The sequence below is a fragment of the Amphimedon queenslandica genome, unplaced genomic scaffold (genome assembly GCF_000090795.2).
Source record: "Amphimedon queenslandica unplaced genomic scaffold, v1.1 AMPQUscaffold_13487, whole genome shotgun sequence".
Lineage (NCBI taxonomy): Eukaryota > Metazoa > Porifera > Demospongiae > Haplosclerida > Niphatidae > Amphimedon > Amphimedon queenslandica.
In genome coordinates, this window is record NW_003546277.1 from 181,900 (window position 1) to 200,011 (window position 18,112).

At 36.5% G+C, this 18,112-nt stretch overlaps 8 protein-coding genes across 9 annotated transcripts in view; 3 read left to right on the forward strand and 5 right to left on the reverse strand.

Moving 5' to 3' along the window:
- On the forward strand, window positions 1-7,782 carry LOC100639097 (WD repeat-containing protein 59-like). Its single transcript, XM_019993813.1, has 22 exons — window positions 1-86; window positions 133-182; window positions 356-527; window positions 1,472-1,554; window positions 1,644-1,724; window positions 1,788-1,837; window positions 1,900-1,988; window positions 2,070-2,267; window positions 2,408-2,567; window positions 2,622-2,900; window positions 2,949-3,049; window positions 3,694-3,858; window positions 4,028-4,123; window positions 4,188-4,323; window positions 4,590-4,647; window positions 4,780-5,064; window positions 5,175-5,378; window positions 6,691-6,835; window positions 6,886-6,965; window positions 7,012-7,154; window positions 7,360-7,467; window positions 7,526-7,782. The coding sequence occupies exons 1-22, from the start codon at window positions 48-50 to the stop codon at window positions 7,657-7,659; spliced, it is 2,856 nt and encodes a 951-aa protein (XP_019849372.1). The 5' UTR covers window positions 1-47; the 3' UTR covers window positions 7,660-7,782.
- A 545-nt stretch (window positions 7,783-8,327) lies between these two features.
- LOC105316943 (uncharacterized) lies at window positions 8,328-9,240 on the forward strand. Its single transcript, XM_011412262.2, has 4 exons — window positions 8,328-8,416; window positions 8,508-8,561; window positions 8,613-8,738; window positions 8,792-9,240. Exons 1-4 carry the CDS (start codon window positions 8,350-8,352, stop codon window positions 9,085-9,087), a joined length of 543 nt encoding a protein of 180 aa, XP_011410564.1. The 5' UTR covers window positions 8,328-8,349; the 3' UTR covers window positions 9,088-9,240.
- A 708-nt stretch (window positions 9,241-9,948) lies between these two features.
- LOC109580534 (uncharacterized) lies at window positions 9,949-11,182 on the forward strand. Its single transcript, XM_019993809.1, has 6 exons — window positions 9,949-10,060; window positions 10,111-10,227; window positions 10,301-10,351; window positions 10,396-10,452; window positions 10,508-10,633; window positions 10,679-11,182. The coding sequence occupies exons 1-6, from the start codon at window positions 9,982-9,984 to the stop codon at window positions 10,966-10,968; spliced, it is 720 nt and encodes a 239-aa protein (XP_019849368.1). The 5' UTR covers window positions 9,949-9,981; the 3' UTR covers window positions 10,969-11,182.
- A 1,776-nt stretch (window positions 11,183-12,958) lies between these two features.
- Window positions 12,959-14,020, reverse strand: LOC100639222 (REM2- and Rab-like small GTPase 1). Its single transcript, XM_003384664.2, has one exon. The coding sequence runs from the start codon at window positions 13,973-13,975 to the stop codon at window positions 13,124-13,126; it is 852 nt and encodes a 283-aa protein (XP_003384712.1). The 5' UTR covers window positions 13,976-14,020; the 3' UTR covers window positions 12,959-13,123.
- A 28-nt stretch (window positions 14,021-14,048) lies between these two features.
- On the reverse strand, window positions 14,049-15,116 carry LOC100639349 (probable thiopurine S-methyltransferase). 2 transcript variants are annotated; one of them, XM_019993843.1, is made up of 5 exons: window positions 15,030-15,116; window positions 14,930-14,987; window positions 14,758-14,882; window positions 14,525-14,702; window positions 14,049-14,454 (listed from the first exon to the last, which is right to left on the reverse strand). In XM_019993843.1, exons 1-5 carry the CDS (start codon window positions 15,069-15,071, stop codon window positions 14,063-14,065), a joined length of 795 nt encoding a protein of 264 aa, XP_019849402.1. In that variant the 5' UTR covers window positions 15,072-15,116; the 3' UTR covers window positions 14,049-14,062. The 2 variants fall into 2 exon arrangements, with proteins under 2 accessions (XP_019849402.1, XP_019849401.1); XM_019993842.1 differs by having other exon boundaries at window positions 14,049-14,475.
- On the reverse strand, window positions 15,092-17,400 carry LOC100639476 (probable ATP-dependent RNA helicase DDX10). Its single transcript, XM_003384666.3, has one exon. The coding sequence runs from the start codon at window positions 17,391-17,393 to the stop codon at window positions 15,174-15,176; it is 2,220 nt and encodes a 739-aa protein (XP_003384714.3). The 5' UTR covers window positions 17,394-17,400; the 3' UTR covers window positions 15,092-15,173.
- A 36-nt stretch (window positions 17,401-17,436) lies between these two features.
- On the reverse strand, window positions 17,437-18,105 carry LOC109580547 (uncharacterized). Its single transcript, XM_019993844.1, has 4 exons — window positions 17,982-18,105; window positions 17,824-17,928; window positions 17,650-17,716; window positions 17,437-17,597 (listed from the first exon to the last, which is right to left on the reverse strand). The coding sequence occupies exons 1-4, from the start codon at window positions 18,045-18,047 to the stop codon at window positions 17,485-17,487; spliced, it is 351 nt and encodes a 116-aa protein (XP_019849403.1). The 5' UTR covers window positions 18,048-18,105; the 3' UTR covers window positions 17,437-17,484.
- LOC109580529 (uncharacterized threonine-rich GPI-anchored glycoprotein PJ4664.02-like) overlaps window positions 18,076-18,112 on the reverse strand; it is a 5,615-nt gene continuing 5,578 nt past the window's right edge. The window contains exon 9 of the mRNA XM_019993802.1: window positions 18,076-18,090. Within this exon, the coding sequence (XP_019849361.1) occupies window positions 18,076-18,090 (15 nt within the window). The remainder of the gene's footprint in view (window positions 18,091-18,112) is intronic.

An 18,112-nucleotide genomic window follows, 5' to 3' on the forward strand; every position in this document is an offset into this window, starting at 1 on the left:
GTGTGGCTCAAATCTACAAATAGATCTAGGCGTGGTTCAGTAATAAAATGGAGGAAGAAGTGATATTTAATTTTCCAGAGTGGCAGGTGAATATATACACATTAAAGACTCTTGTTATTATATTATATTCAGGTCAATGCCTTTGATGTTGATTGTACTGGAAACTGGGCAGTTTTAGCTGTGTAAGTCACCACAAATGAATTTTAAAAATTAAATTAAGAATATATACATATATTGCTTTACTTGTATGATCTATAATCAGGTGCATAGATAAGACTTGAATCAATAGGAACATTGTATTATTAATATTTGCGTGTATTAATTCTTTTATTGTGTCCTTTTATTACACGTCTAGTCAGAAGTGGTTGTCCATCATATCCCTGGACTCTTCATCAAGTGTCGTTGAACTTGGATCAGGGGAAGGAAGAGAAAAAGCAAAGCGTAAACTCGGTACTCATAACAAGTACGAGATAAAGGCTCTTCGCTGGAACCCTCACTTTGCTAAACAGCAGCACCTAGCATCGTCCGTAAGTACATTGTACTTGACATAATAAAACACGTACATGTACTTGTAGATATGTTAAGTTGTACGAATGTACATTTAGAAATATTGTTAACACAGATCTCTTGTTAGCAAGAGCTGTAATTTTTATAACAGAAATAGAGATTAAAGTGTTACATTTTTATAATACTATTATGGGAAAGAGCTTATATTTTCATATCAGTAATTATGCTACAAAAGATTATACTTGTACCATTATCCTGTTAATACAACCATTATACATCTCAAAAACAAGTAATGGCTCCTCTACATGTAATCAACTTATCACTGCAAGTTAGTGCATGTACATCATGTTGTCAGCGTATTTGCTAGTACATGTACATATATGTACATCTATTGCTTAAAATTATGTTATTTCTCTCTCATGATCCAGTCACCTGTTACTAGTCTAAGATAGGCTATTATTGAATTATTTGACATGACTTTGATCCTCTCGTGTACCCATTTCCTCTAATGCAGTGGGTGGCCTGTGGGGACTTTTTATAGTGTTTTTGAGTCAGCAGTCTTTTGGGTTTAGTAAAGGGACTCTTGCCTGATATCAACCTGTCCCTCCCACTACAGGCCAGCCTGGCTATGGTTTGCAGTTTCCTTTTTTGATAAAATGATGAGTACAGTGGTTGTTGACACACCTGCCTGTCTCTGAAAGACCTTGTTTGGCCTCAAGGGACTTATCACTCATAATACTAGTAATATAATCCTTTAGTAATGGTATATTTGGTGGCATGATCTGGCATGAATGCCCACTTACCTGCACTCTGTACTCCGGTTTACCATAATCTCTGCCTACTCTTTGTCATGCTATATACATATCGTAGGTTGTTAATCATTATCATCATCACTACAGTGACATAGGAATTAAATAATGCTACATGATGTATTTTATTATTTTTATTATTATTTGTATTGTAGAATCATTTGAAGCTTGATATATGGGATACACATGAAGGCAGACAGCCTCTTGTATCAGTCAAAGCTCACACACGTCCTCTGAGGTTGATGTCTTTATATTTAAATGTCTCCTCCTAATCTCCTCAAACTCTATAAGTTCATGCATGACCATAAACCTCTTATTCTTTATTAGTGATTTAAGCTGGTCTTCTGATGACCCTAATCTCATTGCTACCTGTGCTGTTGAATCATTTGTTCATATCTGGGACATCAGGTAATACTATGTGATCATCATGTGATCATCATGTGACTATCATGTTATCATTTGGGCTTTTAGAGAACCAAGACGGCCCAAGGTATCCTTTAAAACTCTAGGAGGATTGAACTGTGAGTCTTTGAGCTTACTATATATACAATAATATTTATTTCTTTATTTATTTATACTTTAGCTGGTGCCTCATTTGTTCAATGGAACAGGTTGAATGGATCAATAATAGGCTCAGCTCATGATTCTGACATCAGGATATGGGACATGAAAGTAAGAGAAATAGAGAGAGAGAGAAATACTTTAAATATATGCTGTATTTATGTTATAATTATCTTATTATTTATTATTTAGAAACCCTCCACAGTTTCAGCATGTATAACGGCTCACATGAACAAGATACACGATATTGATTGGAGCTATACGAATGAGAACAGCCTCACCACCTGTAGTCATGATGCTACTGTCAAGTTCTGGGATACCAAGTCCCCACGGGATCCTCACAGCACAATAAAGGCTGGGAACCATCCTATTTGGAGGGCAAGAAACTGCGTAAGTTGTAACGATACGAAAAACAGATTAATGCAACCATAAGTACATGTACATATGAATATAGTTGATATTGATAATGTCATTTAGAATACTTTTGTTACTATTAATAGATATGTATTTATTTTTGTTACTATTAATAGCCACACGGTGAAGGTATAGGTATGATACTAGTACCTGCGGTTCATTCTGGTGACAATCGAGTCTTTATTTGGAGTAGAACGAACATAGCCACACCCACTCACATATTCAATGGTCACACTGATGCCGTGATTGATATCCAGTGGGTTAAAAATGAGAGAGGTACGTGAATGCGTATTTGACCACTCCCACTAGCCGGAGTGCCCCTCCCCTTAGGTTGCTGTTTATTTTCACTCTCAAAGGATCGATCCCTTCATGTCTGGTCCCTCTCTGAACATTTGCAGCAAGCTCTTAATTTTGATTTATCTCCTGCCGAAGGAAGCCTTGAGAAGACCCCCACGGTCAAAAAGCCCCCTTCTTTGGTTGGTGTTGAAGCTGAAACTAGTTTCAGCACTTTTGGTGAGGGGTCTGATGATATTGATGGACCTAGTGTGGTATTGCCAGGAACCCCCATGAGTAACAAAACCTTCAATTCGATCGGATCGGCTACTCCTGGTTAATATTTATTTTTATTTTTAATTATTCTTTTTTCCCGATCTCCAGGCACTCCAGATTTGTCCATATTTAGTAGTTTTGTTAGTCAGACTTTGGCTCAAGAATTCGAACAAGTTAATCTCGACATACCCAACTTGGAGATGGAGAGGGTAAATATTAAAATACAGAACTATGATCAAACCGATTGAGTCACAGATTGCACACATTGATAATTTGTATTGTCACACGTCAGCAAGGCGGCAGTGACCACAAACTTGCACACCTAATTATATCGATTGACATACACCAGTGTGTATGTAGTTATAATGATTCACACACACCAGTGTGTATGTATTTATATTGATTCACATACAACAGTGTGTATGTATTTATATCGATTGACATACACACCAGTGTGTATGTAGTTATAATGATTCACACACACCAGTGTGTATGTATTTATATTGATTCACATACAACAGTGTGTATGTATTTATAATTGCTAGTGGTCACACATCAGTAATGCATACCGCCCACTCTTGTCACACACTGGCTTGTTATGGACGTGTATACACCTACTCAGACACGCACAGCTCAACTGGTAGCAGTTATCAATCCAAATATGATGACATCGTCATAATTGGATTAATGATTGTTCTCACTCACTCACCCACTCATTGTAGTATGGTGAAGTTGCACCAGTTATGAGACACTTAAATATTGAAATTGTTAAATAATATAATAATGATAATTATGTTGTTATTATTACTGGCAGTGTCTCATATACTTATTTCTATATCTGTGTCTCCTTTAGCTTGATCCGACTCAGCGCAGCTGTACCGTTAAGATAGAACAAGGAGGACATCTCATTCGTCTTGACATCACGTTCCCCTCTCATTATCCTAATGGAGCAGCTCCTTCCTTCAGACTAGATCCAAGTACCACTATTGATTATTCCAGTCAGAATGAGCTCATTGGAGTAAGCACATGTAATTGTGATAATAGATTTGAATGTATCGATTGTCATCCACATGTAATATATGGACTTATTAATAAGTACTCCCTAAGTATCCATTATTATTGTTATTATTATTATTATTATTGTTGTTGTTATTATTTTTGTTAAGTTATTGTTGTTGTTGTTATAGACTGTCAATGAAACGGCTTATTCAAATGTGAGGTTGAACAGACCGTGTCTGGAGCAATGTCTGAGGAAGTTAGCCAAAAGCTTTGATACATTACTGGTTAGAGATAATTGCGTTATGAGAGTCTTTCATCTTTACCACGTCCCATTCTCTTTGCCTTTAGTGTCGTCCAGAGCCACCTGCTGCTGATCCTCATGCCCTTCCCTCCGTCCAATCAGATTTTGACTTGTCATTTGGTAAACTGGACGATGATAGGATTCCATTTCCTAGAAGCAGCGGAGCGAGGTTCTGTTCAAACGGTTAGTACTCTCTCAGTCCTTTATACAGCTGCTCATGCAGCAGTGGCAGTTTGTTACTGGAATTGTCCCTGTACTGTATCGGGCCAAATTTTGCCAAAATTGAAAAGAAATGAATTTCCATTTTAATTTTTTTCTGATACATATACATGTTCTTATGTTGTGTTTTAAATGTGAGCTGGTCCCAATCAAAATTTGATTTTATATGAATTTTAAAGTTGTTAAAAAACGATTATTTGCATGTTTTTAAGTTTCCTGTCCTCTTTTAGGTTATATTGTGTATTTTAGTTTTCCTAGCGTGTTACCTCCTAACACAAAAACACCAAAGTGAGTTACATTGTACATCATAATAATAATAATAATAATAATAAAGGACACACTGTATAAAGGACACACCGTAAAAAATAAAGAAATGAACAGATGTATAATTATCTGTCCATTTCTTTATTTTTTGAACAGGTCATTCGACTCCCTACATCATTACAAATCCTTGACAAAGAAAGGCTCTCGTCAACGTGTCTCGTCTCTCCATTCCTCCGCCTCTTTCTCAAAGAGGACAAACAGTGGGAGTAACCTACAGGTCCTTGGAACCAGCGCAGGGAGCATGGGAACCGGAGGGGTCTCTCCTGGATCAAAGGATAAACTGTCCTCCTCCAGCTCGAGTAAAGGAGGAGCAGGGACTGTGATCATATCTGATGTCAGTAGCCTCCTACCTGTGGATTATAAACTGGCTAAGGAATACAGGTACAGGTAGTGTTGTGGATGATAAGTTTAAAGTATTTTAATACCTCTTAAACTTGCTCATAGTATCACAAATTGCAGTAATTCATGTCTAGTTTGTGTTCATTTTTTAGTTTGGTTGGTAAAAATATTGAAGATATTTGTATACTAAATGCATGTGCAGCAGCTGCCGTTGGTCGACAGGACCTCGTTAACACATGGACTGCTGTATCACTTATTGCTGCCGACACTGCAAAACATGAAACCTCACCTCTGGAACCCGGGGCTGAGGGACCATGGGCCATACATCCTTTTGGACGTCAGCTTGTTCAATCACTGTGAGATCTTAAAGTTAATGTTAATGAGCAACTGTAACATGACTGGGAGAGAATTCTTATGCTCAAAGCCCCTGTACTATAGCCCATGGTTTTTCCAAAAAATGGGCCCAAAATCACCCCAGTTTTTAAATTACATTTTCTGATACATATTGATGTACTTATGCTGTGTAGAAAGTTTGAGCTGATTCCAACTTTAATTTTTCAAGTTACGGACATTTTAAGAAGACGTCAAAATTCTGAAAAATACCCAAGGCTATAAGTCCATGGTTTTTTCCAAAAAATGGCTAAAAAATTACCCCAAATTTTTATTACATTTTCTGACACATATTGATGTCCTTATGCTGTGTAGCAAGTTTGAAGCAATTCCGACTTCAATTTTCCAAGTTACGCCCATTTCAAGAAAACGTCAAAATTCTGAAAAATATCCAAGGCTATAGTCCATGGTTTTTTCCAAAAAATGGACAAAAAATTACCCCAAATTTTTATTACATTTTCTGATACATATTGATGTCCTTATACTGTGTAGCAAGTTTGAGACAATTCCAACTTCAATTTTCCAAGTTACACCCATTTTAAGAAAACGTCAAAAATCTGAAAATTACCCAAGGCTATAGTCCATGGTTTTTTCAAAAAATGGCTAAAAAATCACCCCAAATTTTTATTACATTTTCTGATACATATTGATGTTTTTATGCTGTGTAGCAAGTTTGAGGTGATTCCGACTACAATTTTCCAAGTTACGCCCATTTTAAGAAAACGTCAAAATTCTGAAAAATACCCAAGGCTATAGCCCATGGTTTTTTCTAAAAAAATGGACAAAAAATTACCCCAAATTTTTATTACATTTTCTGATACATATTGATGTTTTTATGCTGTGTAGCAAGTTTGAGGTGATTCCGACTTCAATTTTTCAAGTTACAGCAATTTTAAGAAAACGTCAAAATTCTGAAAATAAGAAAATGCAAAAATACCTAAGGCCCATGTTTTTTCCAAAAAATGGCATTGTCACAGATTTTGTGCTAATGGAAGCAATGGGTTTTTTGCTTGTCACAGATTTTGTGACAGGTGTAAGTTACTCAAAAATTTGATCTCTGTATTATATTTTGTCAAAAAATGGCTGGTTAATTTTTCTTACATTTTTGTACTTATATCAAAATCATTTATTTTCTACATGTAAATGTATGATAAATTTGAGTTTATTCCAGTCAAAATTTGATTCTTAAGTTACATTTAAATTTCTTCAAAAAGTTTTTGAAAATTATTCTAGTGTTAGTAATAATATTGATTGGCCCTATGTCTATTGGTGTCTTAGGTTTGATTATTACAGCAGTATTCATGATGTTCAAACACTAGCAATGCTCTCTTGTATATGTCAGTTACAATGTCTTCATGTTAACGAACGCTTTCCTCATTCATCTTCTTCATCATCTTCTCCTTCCCTTCCAAAGAAGACACAAGTAATAGCAATCATAGGTGTGGTTTATTAATGGGCGTGGTTTCCCTATAGGAGCATCCTGTTGGTTTGGAAGGAATAGTAATTGAGACAGTCGACGATGAAGAAATGCTACAACATCAAAATAACTGCAGGCAAAAACTTATCTACAAAAATAAACGTGATATCATTTGTCTATAGGATACTTGATGCTGTCATGAGCCTAAGATGTGATGAGTATAGGCGTTGCTATAGTAACATCCTGTACAGGTGGGGCCTCCTAACTCAGCGGTCGGAAGTCATGAAGTACCAGTCTTGTGGAGCTTATAGACATAAGGAAATAAGTAAACCTTTTAATAAAATGATGACAATAGATCTGCATGTATTGTATAATAATTTAATGAGTTATAATTGTAATGAATGTGAAGCTTACGACATCTAGGCCTCTTCATTTCTTTATTTTGTTAATGCAATATCGCTTAACTCACAATAATTATCATCTCTCTGCTGTATATTATTTATATCTTTTTTTATTTCTCTCTCTCTCAGCTCTTGCTGGACAGTGTAGAGGATGCAGGGCACTGCTCAAAGGTCCTTACTGCATGAAGTGTCATCTCTTTGCCATCACTTGTTCCCTCTGTAACCTGGCAGTTAAAGGTATAGCCTAGTACTTACTTATAAGTTGACATTGCTTTTAAATGATCATTTAATTTAGGCTCTTCTAATTTATGTTTGAGTTGTGGTCATGGAGGCCACACCAATCACCTGATGGATTGGTTTTCAAATCACGTGACGTGTCCTTCCGGCTGTGGATGTAGATGCTTAGAGACTAGTGGTTGGAGTCAATGAAATTATTTTTAATTTAAAATAATAATAATGATTTACTGTATGACTATGTAATATATATAATATATTATGATTTTTAAAGATAAAAGTAAAAAAAGAGGTAGAGTTCTCTTAATTAATTTTTACATAAAAAATTACTAGCAATGAGGGTACCACTTTGAGGTGAAAGCTTTTAAATTTTAGGTGAAAATTTTGATGTGAAAATTGCCATAATTACCAGATGTTAGACAAAGTTATCATGACGTGGCTTTAAAATTAGTCTTTGTTTTCATGCACTAGTCACAACATGTTGCCAGTAAACTAATTCATGTATTTAAACAAGGTCTTTAGTGGTATTAAAGCTTTGATCAAATATATGGACTATTAACTGTAAATTAGGTGACATAACTGTTCACTTCCTGAACTAACAATTATACCCATTAGCTGTCGGATTGCAAATACCCATTAGCTGTTTGGTTGCAAACCTAAAGAATTCAAATGTGACTGTCACTTCTGTAATTTGTAAACTATGCTGGAATTTCCTCTTTTATGATAACCAACTCACAATGATTAAAGTTGGTTCATTGATTAAGTATAATGGTATAAGTAGATCTAGGTTAATGAGCAACCATACAAACTCTGACATTATCAGTCTTTATAAAGGTTGAGACACAGTGAGCTAAATCAAACCAAACTTAGCAAATCATCTCAAAAATGAAGCTGGCATTTGTGTTCTTAGCTGCTCTGATAGTGACTATTCAGTGTCTTCCAGCACAAAACTGTAAGTCTATAGCTGTAACAGCAGCTATTGCAAATACTTATAAGTGCAAGTATATTGATTAGTTGTTGATATACTGATGTCTTTAATGTAGCTGAAGATGTGAAGAGGTCAAGTGGCCGAAGACCATTACACCGCTATTATTTAAGTCAGTTTACACCATGCACATTATAGCTTGTTTATTGCTGCAATACTTCAGGTGATGGCAGTGACCATTTCTATACAACCAATGCAAGAGAGATTGGAACTACAGTCGCTGGTCGAATAGGTAGATTTGGCTACGAGTATGAAGGCATTGCTGCTTTTGTTTACACCTCAAGAGTTGGTAAGTTGCTAATAAGACTTGCTTTGTAATTATAATATCACACTTTCTTGTAGCTAATACTGTTCCCCTTTACCGATATTGGAATGGTGATATCAAGGACCATTTCTACACCACAGACTTTAATGAATTGAGTCGTGGAGGCAAAGGATATGAGTATGAAGGAATTGCAGGATATTGTTATGAGGATTCTTTGCCTGACGTCAATCGTCCATTCCATCGTTACTGGAATGGTGTTGATCATTTCTACACTTTAAGTCCCAGTGAGATTGGAACCACAACCATTGGGGCCAGGGGAAAGTTTGGCTATGTCTATGAAGGCATAGCTTGCTATGTATCTATTAGCCCATAACTGGAACAAAAATGACATTCATTTTTATTTTGTTGTAGTGTAGGAAGATTTTCACAGTAACTTAATTACATGAATTTCTGATTTTTGCCACAGTTAATATAATTTGGTTTTTTTAAAAAAGAACATTTAACGTCAAGTTGTCAGCAATAAAAATTATATTATGCGCTGTACACAATTGCTGCATAAATAAATTTCATAAAAATTTTGAACATTCAAAGTACAAAATAAACACGTACAGTAAAAATGATCAATTTAAATTGATTTCATTTTACAAAATATAAAATGCTAATAAGCAACATCTTCCAATCTTAAATGTGTGAACTAGCTGTGGAATTTTTCATAAAAAGTTATTTTGGTGAACAGATCCCTATAACTGTAATTGTATAACAGAATGACCATTTAATGAAATCTTCTAAATAAATGCACTAGAAAAAGAAACCTAGCAAGGCATGTACATAAAGCTCAAAGAGTAAGCATGTTTATAAACTATATTTATAAAGCTATCAGTATTGGTTAGAAAAGATCAAAAAATGATTAGACAGGGAACTGATTGTTGTCTTCCATAGCAGGAAATCTACAATAAAACATCAAATGTGAATATTATATCACTACCAATAAGTTTGAAGAATTTTTAGTCTGTGTCAATAAGGAAATGGTATACATGCAACGGTCGTATCAATTACATGCTTATTGATTTAGTAGACATCAACAAACACTGTAATATATTTTAGCTTATGTCAATGAGGAAATGACATACAATGGTTGTATCACTGACAATAAATTATAAATAATTGTATGCTTCTTGTTTGAGTTATTTTAGTGGACATAGACAAACACTGCTCCAGTATATAAGCTTCTGTTCGGTTAGCTGAAACTATCATACTGAAGAATCCTATGAAATTAATAAGAATGAAGCTAGCACTTGTATTCTTAGCTGCTGTCCTAGTGACTATCCAATGTTTGCCCAACAACTGTAAGCTGCCACTGTGCAATATAAAGCTGTTGTGACTAAATACATTTTAGCTGAAGAGTTTAGACTTGAACAAGAACCAGAAGATGAGACTGATATTAATGCCCAAACAGAAACTGAGCTGCCTTCTGACAGCCCTATTGCTGAGGAAAATGAACAAGATGAACAAGGTAACATCAATGATTAAATATGTGCACAGCCTCTATTATGTAAAGAATTGATAATTTCCCATGTCACTCTCAGCAGCAAGTGAAGAAGAGCAGGCTGGTGATAAAGAAGATGATACTGATTCATGTAAGCAAACATTGATTAGTATCGCAATTATGGTCTTTGCATAGCTGAAATTGTCCGGAGCACAGCTTGTCGTCTCATACCACTATATCGTTACTTTAAAGGTACAGCTCATACCGGTATAACAACATTAGCTTGTTTATTGCTGCAACACTTCAGGTGATGGCTGTGACCATTTCTATACAACCAATAAAAGAGAGATTGGAACTACAGTTGCTGGTCGGATAGGTAATCATGGTTACAGATGTGAAGGAATTGCTGGTCGCATTTACACAAGGAAAATTAGTAAGAAATAATATTTCTGATTAATGTTAAAATTCCTTCTACCAGGCCCATCAGTTGTCCCACTTTACCGATATTGGAATGCTCATATTCGTGACCACTTTTATACCACAAACTTCAGAGAGTTGGGGCGTGGAAGACATGGATGGGCTTATGAAGGAGTTCAAGGATATTGCTTCAAGTATTTCTTGCCAGGCCTTACTCGTCCACTCTATCGCTACTGGAATGGTAACGACCATTTCTATACAACAAATGCTAATGAGATTGGAACCACAACTCATGGAAGGCGAGGGAAACATGGCTATACTTCTGAGGGCATAGCCTGCTATGTTGCATAATGGATCGTAGTTAACTGGCACAAACTTTATAGCAACATTCATTTTTTACTTCGTTTTGTAGTGTAGCGTAGAAAGTTCTTTATTGTAACTTTAGAGTTATATTTCTGATTTTGTGCCACAATTAGATATTTGAGTTTTACAAAAAAAATTTTAAAGGTCAATAATAAATATTTACAAACATTCCATCCAAAAGAACTACTACAATAATGGCCGTAACTTGAAAAATTGGAGTCGGAATCACCTCAAACTTGCTACACAGCATAAGGACATCAATATGTATCAGAAAATACAATAAAAATTTGGGGTGATTTCAGAGCCATTTTTTGGAAAAAACCATGGGCTATAGCTTTGGGTATTTTTCAGATTTTAGGCATTTTCTTAAAATGGCCATAACTTGAAAAATTTAAGTCGGAATCGCCTCAAACTTTCTACACAGCATAAGGACATCAATATGTATCAGAAAATGTAATAAAAATTTGGGGTGATTTCGGAGCCATTTTTTGGAAAAACCATGGGCTATTATAGCCTTGGGTATTTTTCAGAATTTTTACGTATTCTTAAAATGGCCGTAACTTGAAAAATTTAAGTCGGAATCGCCTCAAACTTTCTACACAGCATAAGGACATCAATATGTATCAGAAAATGTAATAAAAATTTGGGGTGATTTCGGAGCCATTTTTTGGAAAAACCATGGGCTATTTAAATAACTTTACTGTATACAAATGTATACAGATGGACAGCCAGCTTCCTGAGCTGACCGCCAAACAAAAAAAAGATTAAACAGATAGAGAGAGAGAAAAAAAAGAGAAAATAAGAATAGTAAATAAGGAAATAATAAAAATAAAAATAAAATGAAATAACTACTAACATAAACAAATCAGGAATACATAGAGTTTACAGGAAGATTGGCACAAGAAAAGCAAGGACATACATAGTGATAAGAACAAACATTATTAGGGTCAAAATGAACAATAAAGTGATTCCAAAAAGTTTTCTTTACGTGTAATTTAATAGTTTCTTTAGATAGAGAGATTTTTACAGGTGGAAGAGAATTCCATAAACGAGGGAAGAGGGTGAAAAAAGTGTGATGTGAGGAGTGATGAGAAGTAAAATTAAAAGATAACTTGTGAAATGTAGATGATCGAGTAGAGGTAGACGAAAAAGAGAAATAATTTGAAGCATTAAAGTTAGAAGGTGAATCAGAGAAGTGAAAATTATTTAGAAAAAAGGAAATATCAGCTAGTTCAAATAGCCTTGGGTATTTTTCAGAATTTTTACGTATTCTTAAAATGGCCGTAACTTGAAAAATTGAAGTCGGAATTGCCTCAAACTTGCTACACAGCATAAGGACATCAATATGTATCAGAAAATGTAATAAAAATTGGGGGTGATTTCGGAGCCATTTTTTGGAAAAAACCATGGGCTATAGCCTTGGGTATTTTTCAGAATTTTTATGTTTTCTTAAAATGGCAGTAGCTTGAAAAATTGAAGTCAGAATTAGCTCAAACTTGCTACACAGCATAAGGACATCAATATGTATCAGAAAATGTAATAAAAATTTGGGGTGATTTCGGAGCCATTTTTTGGAAAAAACCATGGGCTATAGCCTTGGGTATTTTTCAGAATTTTTATGTTTTCTTAAAATGGCAGTAGCTTGAAAAATTGAAGTCAGAATTAGCTCAAACTTGCTACACAGCATAAGGACATCAATATGTATCAGAAAATGTAATAAAAATTTGGGGTGATTTCGGAGCCATTTTTTGGAAAAACCATGGGCTATAGCCTTGGGTATTTTTCAGAATTTTGACGTTTTCTTAAAATGGCCGTAACTTGAAAAATTGTAGTCGGAATTAGCTCAAACTTGCTACACAGCATAAGTACATCAATATGTATGCCGGACAGTGTAGAGGATGCAGGGCACTGCTCAAAGGTCCTTACTGCATGGAGTGTCATCTCTTTGCCATCACTTGCTCTCTCTGTAACCTGGCAGTTAAAGGTATAACTAAACATTGCTTATAAAATAAAGACAGAAGTGAGCATATAAAAAGAGATTGAGGAAGGTGACATATAAAAAAGATATAAAATGAAAGAAATTTTTATATGGTGAAGATATAAAAATGAAAAGCAAAGAGAGAGAGGGAGAGAGAGAGAGAGCTCAAATATCAGATATCTCAATATCCTGTAGCTGTTTCCTGACAGTTTGCTGCTGTTGTAACAATGACAGCCGCTTCTCATGATTAATAATCATTTCGGATAATTCATTGAGCACATTACAAATGTCACTCAACTCTCTTTGTCCATCAAACCTGCCGTCACTATTAACTAAAGTATTTGATAACGAGAGTACTTTAATATCGTATTCTTTCTGAAACCTCTCAACTTCCTCGGGCTCTACCACCTGATGGGGGGTATCGCTCTTGGTCGCTATGACGATCTTAAGGTGCGACTCAGTCCGATTGGTTGCAGCTGCTTGCGTTATGATCTCAGGTAGCTCCACCCACGACTGTCGATCGTTGTATGAGAAGAAAAAAGCAATGGCGTTTGTTGAGCTCAGACACGATGGAAAGATATGCTCAAATTTTCTCATCGCTCTCTCCCCAGAGTCCCACAACTCCAGCTGCATTAGTTCGACTGGAGAGGAGTCGGAAGGCTCAGTTTTAATGGGCCAATATACGAGAGTGGTCTGTATCCCTAATGTCTCGTGATGTGAGCTGGGTACGGGTAAACCGGCCAGTTTACAAACAGTACTAGTCTTACCAACTCCTCCTTTACCATAGAGGAATATCTTTGCTGTATGTACTGGGGCTTTTCTGAGTATGGGGGATACAAAGCTTGGGTGTTCCAGTAGACCAAACTGGACTCTTTTCTTTCTCTTTACTAGGCCGTTCATGTATGTCCTCGCTTCTCTGCTCAGCTGCCATTCTTTAACAATCGACACAGTCTCTGGCTCTTGGTCTAAAACTAAAATAGAATCTAAAATGGAAGAAGAGGAGGAATGGGAAGCCATGGTTAATTAGCATTCCTCAACAGAGAGGCGTGGCAAGATTTTCCTGGTAGAATGCCCACCAAAAATAGCAAAATTAAAATTAGATAATCAATTATTTTTTGACAAATAAAGCAAATGCCTTTGAGCCCATGGTATTTGATACTTTATACAGAATAGAGCGGTATGATCTAGAGTCTCTTTAACAGCAATACTGTACTTCTCTCCAAACAAACCCTTCACTGCATCTGGAGGCAGATTATGAGGAGGTTGATCGCGTCCCGAAAGATCCTCAAATTCATAAGTTGAGAGGAGAATACGACCAGAAGATTTAAGAAGAGAGTCAAGCAACTTTGCATATCTTTTTGTGTCATCTGGATTAATAGCAATGATTGAATTGCAGTCCCAGATAGCATCAAATGATCCAATCCTCTCAACTGAACACTTAAACAAATCTCCTACAATGAACTTGATCTTCATCATGTCATCAGTTGATTCATACACTGAGAAATCATCAGTTGTATCTATTAACAGATCAATAACTGATTCACTTATTATCATAGTATTTCTTACATTTTTTGAATGGGATATTGCTTTCAGTAAAGAACTGTTGAGCAGCTAGTTCAACAATATCAATACCAACCACAGCATGACCTTTATCAGCTAGCCACTTCATGTCTATGCTCTTACCACAGAGAGGTACGAATATTGAAGACTGATTATTACCAGTCTGCAAAAAGTGATAGTGTTTCTGAAAATGATCGATAAACGCAACATATCACTAGCTGTAAAGAACAAGTTATCACCTTTAACAATTCATCAACTTCCCATTTATGCCAAATGGTGGTACCACCAGTCCACCTGATATTCCAGTAAGAGCTGTCTTCATACTTATTCTGTGGCCTTGAGACAAAAACTAGACTTCTTCTAGCTGTTTAAAATGATGGCAACATTGAGCAGTTTCTTGTTCATGTTTACCTGTAGAAACTGGTTTTATTCTTGGTACTCCCAAAGGACTTAAGACAGAAGAATGAACCTTTTAAAAGAGAATAATAATTTGACAAAAGCTATTAAAAACCTTTTGTCTTATAATACACTGCAATAATGGAATCAACTTCATATCCTCCTTAAAAAGTGGGCTTGGCCTTCACCAAATACAATACTAACAATAAGATTAATAATACATACTCAATATAAGATATGAAGTATTAATGATGAGTGTTTATTTTTTGTGATGCAATAAATGCAAAGCAAGCTCCTCATCATCACAAATGTTGTCTCCATCACTTTCATCACTGCTGTCAATTCTCTGCCTTTTACATTCCTCAGGTTCACTCTCATTCTCACTCTCCTCATTAGTACAAAGTGTCATTATCCTTTCCTCCTTCTCTCCCTCATTTCTAGTCTTTTCTTTATTTTTAAGTTTCTTTTTCCTGTGAGCTTCGCGTACTCTCTTTCTCTCGTTTCGACGATCCAACTTATCCTGAGCTCTTAGCTTCATTTTTGCTTCTTCAATGTTAATACCATCACCTTCCTCCTTTCTCTCACTCTGTTCATCATCATCACTGCTGTCTCTCAGCTCATGCGATATCTCATTACCATCATCTTCATCATCATTAAACTTCACATGAGTGTTAACTTTCAATTTCTTGTTCAGTAAAGAGCGCACCAACTTTGCTTTTGATTTAGTTTTGGTCTTTGGTTCTGGATTGGGAGGGGCTAGGGGTGTGGCTTCTTCTTCCATAGACCCAGTACCAGCTAGTATGACTCGTTTTACTGTCAAGATGTCATCATCAAAAGAAGCCATACGAAAACGAGTCTTTGATGATTCAAGAGTTACTGTCTCGGGAGTATCAGTAGGTTCTTCTTTATCCCAGTTCTTTCCACTTGTAGTATCTTTCTTTAAAAACCTAATACGAGGAGCCTGAGAGAGACCCAGTGATAGTGCATACTCTGAAGTTGGGAGTTTCCTAACGTCAAAGACCTTCTTGTTCGACTGCAAATGAACAGAGCGAAGGTATCTAATGAAACTCTTCTGGGCAAGTTGTTTGAGTTCCGTGTCCTGGGCACAAAAAGCCTCAAGCTTGCCTTGAATAGAGACTAGTTTCTTTGGATCAATCTTTATCTCTTCTATCGGTATCTTCTTCTCTACCAATTCTTTGATCATCTCCATCTCAGATGGGAGTATAAACAAGAGGGCATGGCCATCTTTCTCATATCTGGCAGTCCGCCCCACGCGATGTATATAAGTGTTAGTGTCCTCTGGACAGTCTAACTGTACGACCCAGTGGACGGAGGGGAAGTCAAGCCCCCGGGCAGCTATATCAGTGCATAGCAACACAGCTGCTTTCTTTTGACAGAAGTCTTTGTAGACAGCGACACGTTTGACCTGATTCTGTCGGCCGTAGAGACACATTAGTGGCACACCAGGACGAAGACGACGGAAAGCTTCATAAGTGAACCGCACCTGCTTACAAGAGGAGAGGAATATGATTGACTTTACAAGGAGATGAGTCTTTATGAACGAGAATAGAGTCGAGATCTTTTCCTCTAACTTGCACACAACGTAACTCTGTTGGAGTCTCTGTGGAGTACTTGTCTCAGACTCCTCATGTACCGAGAGGTACTCCGGCTCCGAGAGACTCAGCAAAGCAAGGTCTTTGACTGACTTTGTCTGAGTAGCAGAGAAGAGTAGAGTCTGTCGCTCGCTAGGAAGGTTCTCAACTATCGAACGCATCGTCTCACAAAAACCAAGGTCTAGGATTCGATCGGCTTCGTCTAATACGAGTATTTTAAGAGACTGGCACTCAAAGTTTGGGGTCTCGTCCATATGTTGTAGTAGGCGTCCAGGAGTGCATATTATTATATTAGTTTTTAAGATCCTCGCTCTCTCGAAACCCAGGTCTTTTCCACCGATTATGAGACCGGCAGAAAAGTCGTGCTCTCCTCCGATTTTATAAAGAACGTCAAACGTTTGATAGGCAAGTTCCCTGGTGGGGGATATGATGAGCGCACCTAATCCGTCCATCTGTGTCCAACGCTCTCGCCAGAGCAGCTCAAGTACAGGGATCAGGAAAGCTAGGGTCTTGCCAGAGCCTGTTTTAGCGGCACCTAATATATCTTTGCCTCTCAGAGCAGAGGGTATGGCGGCTTTCTGTATATCTGTCAGGTTGCTGTAGCCATTCTTCCGTAGTCCCTGTAGTGTTTTAGATGAGAGAGGAATATCTGTAAACTTTTCCATGGATTCCGGGGCCATTTGTGGATACTGGGCAACTGTGGCTTCTATCTGTCTAGCTTCTTGTCTCCATTTAGGCTCTGGCTTTCTTTTCCTCTTCTTTTCTTCTCTCTTTCCATGCCTCTTAAGGTCGGCCATTTTGTAGCACACGTGGCAGCATGCTACTAACCACGCCCATTGTGGCAGCATGCTACTAACCACGCCCATTGTGGCAGCATGCTACTAACCACGCCCATTGTATGCAGAAAAATTATTTTTAAAATGATGACAGAAATGCAATGACAATATAATAATAATTTCAATGCTCAGAGTCATTCTCCTGAAATTCCTTATTTCCAAAAACAAGACTAAACTCTTGTGTAGCAATTGGAGATGGAATTTCATTGATTGAAGCAACAGATTTGAGAATAGCTAAAAATTTAAACTCATCATTCACTAATCATTTTCTCTATAATAAACTGACCATCAGATTTCTCATTAAAAGATGACTCATAATGATTACTATTTGAGTGAGTTTTAAAGTCTTTAGTCTATCAAATAATAATAAAACAACAGCTAATAGCTGGTACAATTATAAAAGTAGGTGCAGGACTTTCAAAATCATTCTCAGAAAATTTTCAGGCAGAATATTTTGTACCTGATTAGGAGAGTGTAAAGGAAATGATGCTTTTGATGTAAAAATGTTGAGGACCTGGGAGTTGGCTTTTTTGTCCTTCCACCATTTAGAGTATGCAGCCCTTACCTTTAAATGAATTAACATTTCTAACTACAATAACAAACATTTCCTTCCTTTACTTGTTTGGACAACAGAACATAAAGTATAAATATAATAATTCCTTGAGCAGCAATAAAGACTGTCATGATGTATGCAATGAAGAGAAGCTCTTTCCTAAAGAAGAGGACACTACCAAGCCATGCTATGCCCA

What these genes read in the sequence shown, in the direction of transcription:
- LOC100639222 (XM_003384664.2), bottom strand. Translation starts at nt 13,975, where the DNA reads ATGGCTTCCCATTCCTCCTCTTCTTCCATTTTAGATTCTATTTTAGTT.
- LOC100639476 (XM_003384666.3), bottom strand. Translation starts at nt 17,393, where the DNA reads ATGGGCGTGGTTAGTAGCATGCTGCCACAATGGGCGTGGTTAGTAGCA.
- LOC109580547 (XM_019993844.1), bottom strand. Translation starts at nt 18,047, where the DNA reads ATGACAGTCTTTATTGCTGCTCAAGGAATTATTATATTTATACTTTAT. An exon ending in ATGTTCTGTTGTCCAAACAA is followed by an intron (nt 17,929 to 17,981) that starts GTAAAGGAAGGA and finishes ATTCATTTAAAG; the next exon opens with GTAAGGGCTGCATACTCTAA. An exon ending in CTTTACACTCTCCTAATCAG is followed by an intron (nt 17,717 to 17,823) that starts GTACAAAATATT and finishes ATTATTTGATAG; the next exon opens with ACTAAAGACTTTAAAACTCA.
- LOC100639349 (XM_019993842.1), bottom strand. Translation starts at nt 15,071, where the DNA reads ATGAAGTTGATTCCATTATTGCAGTGTATTATAAGACAAAAG. An exon ending in AGTGTATTATAAGACAAAAG is followed by an intron (nt 14,988 to 15,029) that starts GTTTTTAATAGC and finishes CTCTTTTAAAAG; the next exon opens with GTTCATTCTTCTGTCTTAAG. An exon ending in CAATATCCCATTCAAAAAAT is followed by an intron (nt 14,476 to 14,524) that starts GTAAGAAATACT and finishes ATCTGTTAATAG; the next exon opens with ATACAACTGATGATTTCTCA.
- LOC100639097 (XM_019993813.1), top strand. Translation starts at nt 48, where the DNA reads ATGGAGGAAGAAGTGATATTTAATTTTCCAGAGTGGCAG. An exon ending in TTAATTTTCCAGAGTGGCAG is followed by an intron (nt 87 to 132) that starts GTGAATATATAC and finishes TATTATATTCAG; the next exon opens with GTCAATGCCTTTGATGTTGA. An exon ending in TCAGGATATGGGACATGAAA is followed by an intron (nt 1,989 to 2,069) that starts GTAAGAGAAATA and finishes TTTATTATTTAG; the next exon opens with AAACCCTCCACAGTTTCAGC.
- LOC105316943 (XM_011412262.2), top strand. Translation starts at nt 8,350, where the DNA reads ATGAAGCTGGCATTTGTGTTCTTAGCTGCTCTGATAGTGACTATTCAG. An exon ending in GTGTCTTCCAGCACAAAACT is followed by an intron (nt 8,417 to 8,507) that starts GTAAGTCTATAG and finishes TCTTTAATGTAG; the next exon opens with CTGAAGATGTGAAGAGGTCA. An exon ending in ATTACACCGCTATTATTTAA is followed by an intron (nt 8,562 to 8,612) that starts GTCAGTTTACAC and finishes GCAATACTTCAG; the next exon opens with GTGATGGCAGTGACCATTTC.
- LOC109580534 (XM_019993809.1), top strand. Translation starts at nt 9,982, where the DNA reads ATGAAATTAATAAGAATGAAGCTAGCACTTGTATTCTTAGCTGCTGTC. An exon ending in AAATGAACAAGATGAACAAG is followed by an intron (nt 10,228 to 10,300) that starts GTAACATCAATG and finishes TGTCACTCTCAG; the next exon opens with CAGCAAGTGAAGAAGAGCAG. An exon ending in ACTATATCGTTACTTTAAAG is followed by an intron (nt 10,453 to 10,507) that starts GTACAGCTCATA and finishes GCAACACTTCAG; the next exon opens with GTGATGGCTGTGACCATTTC.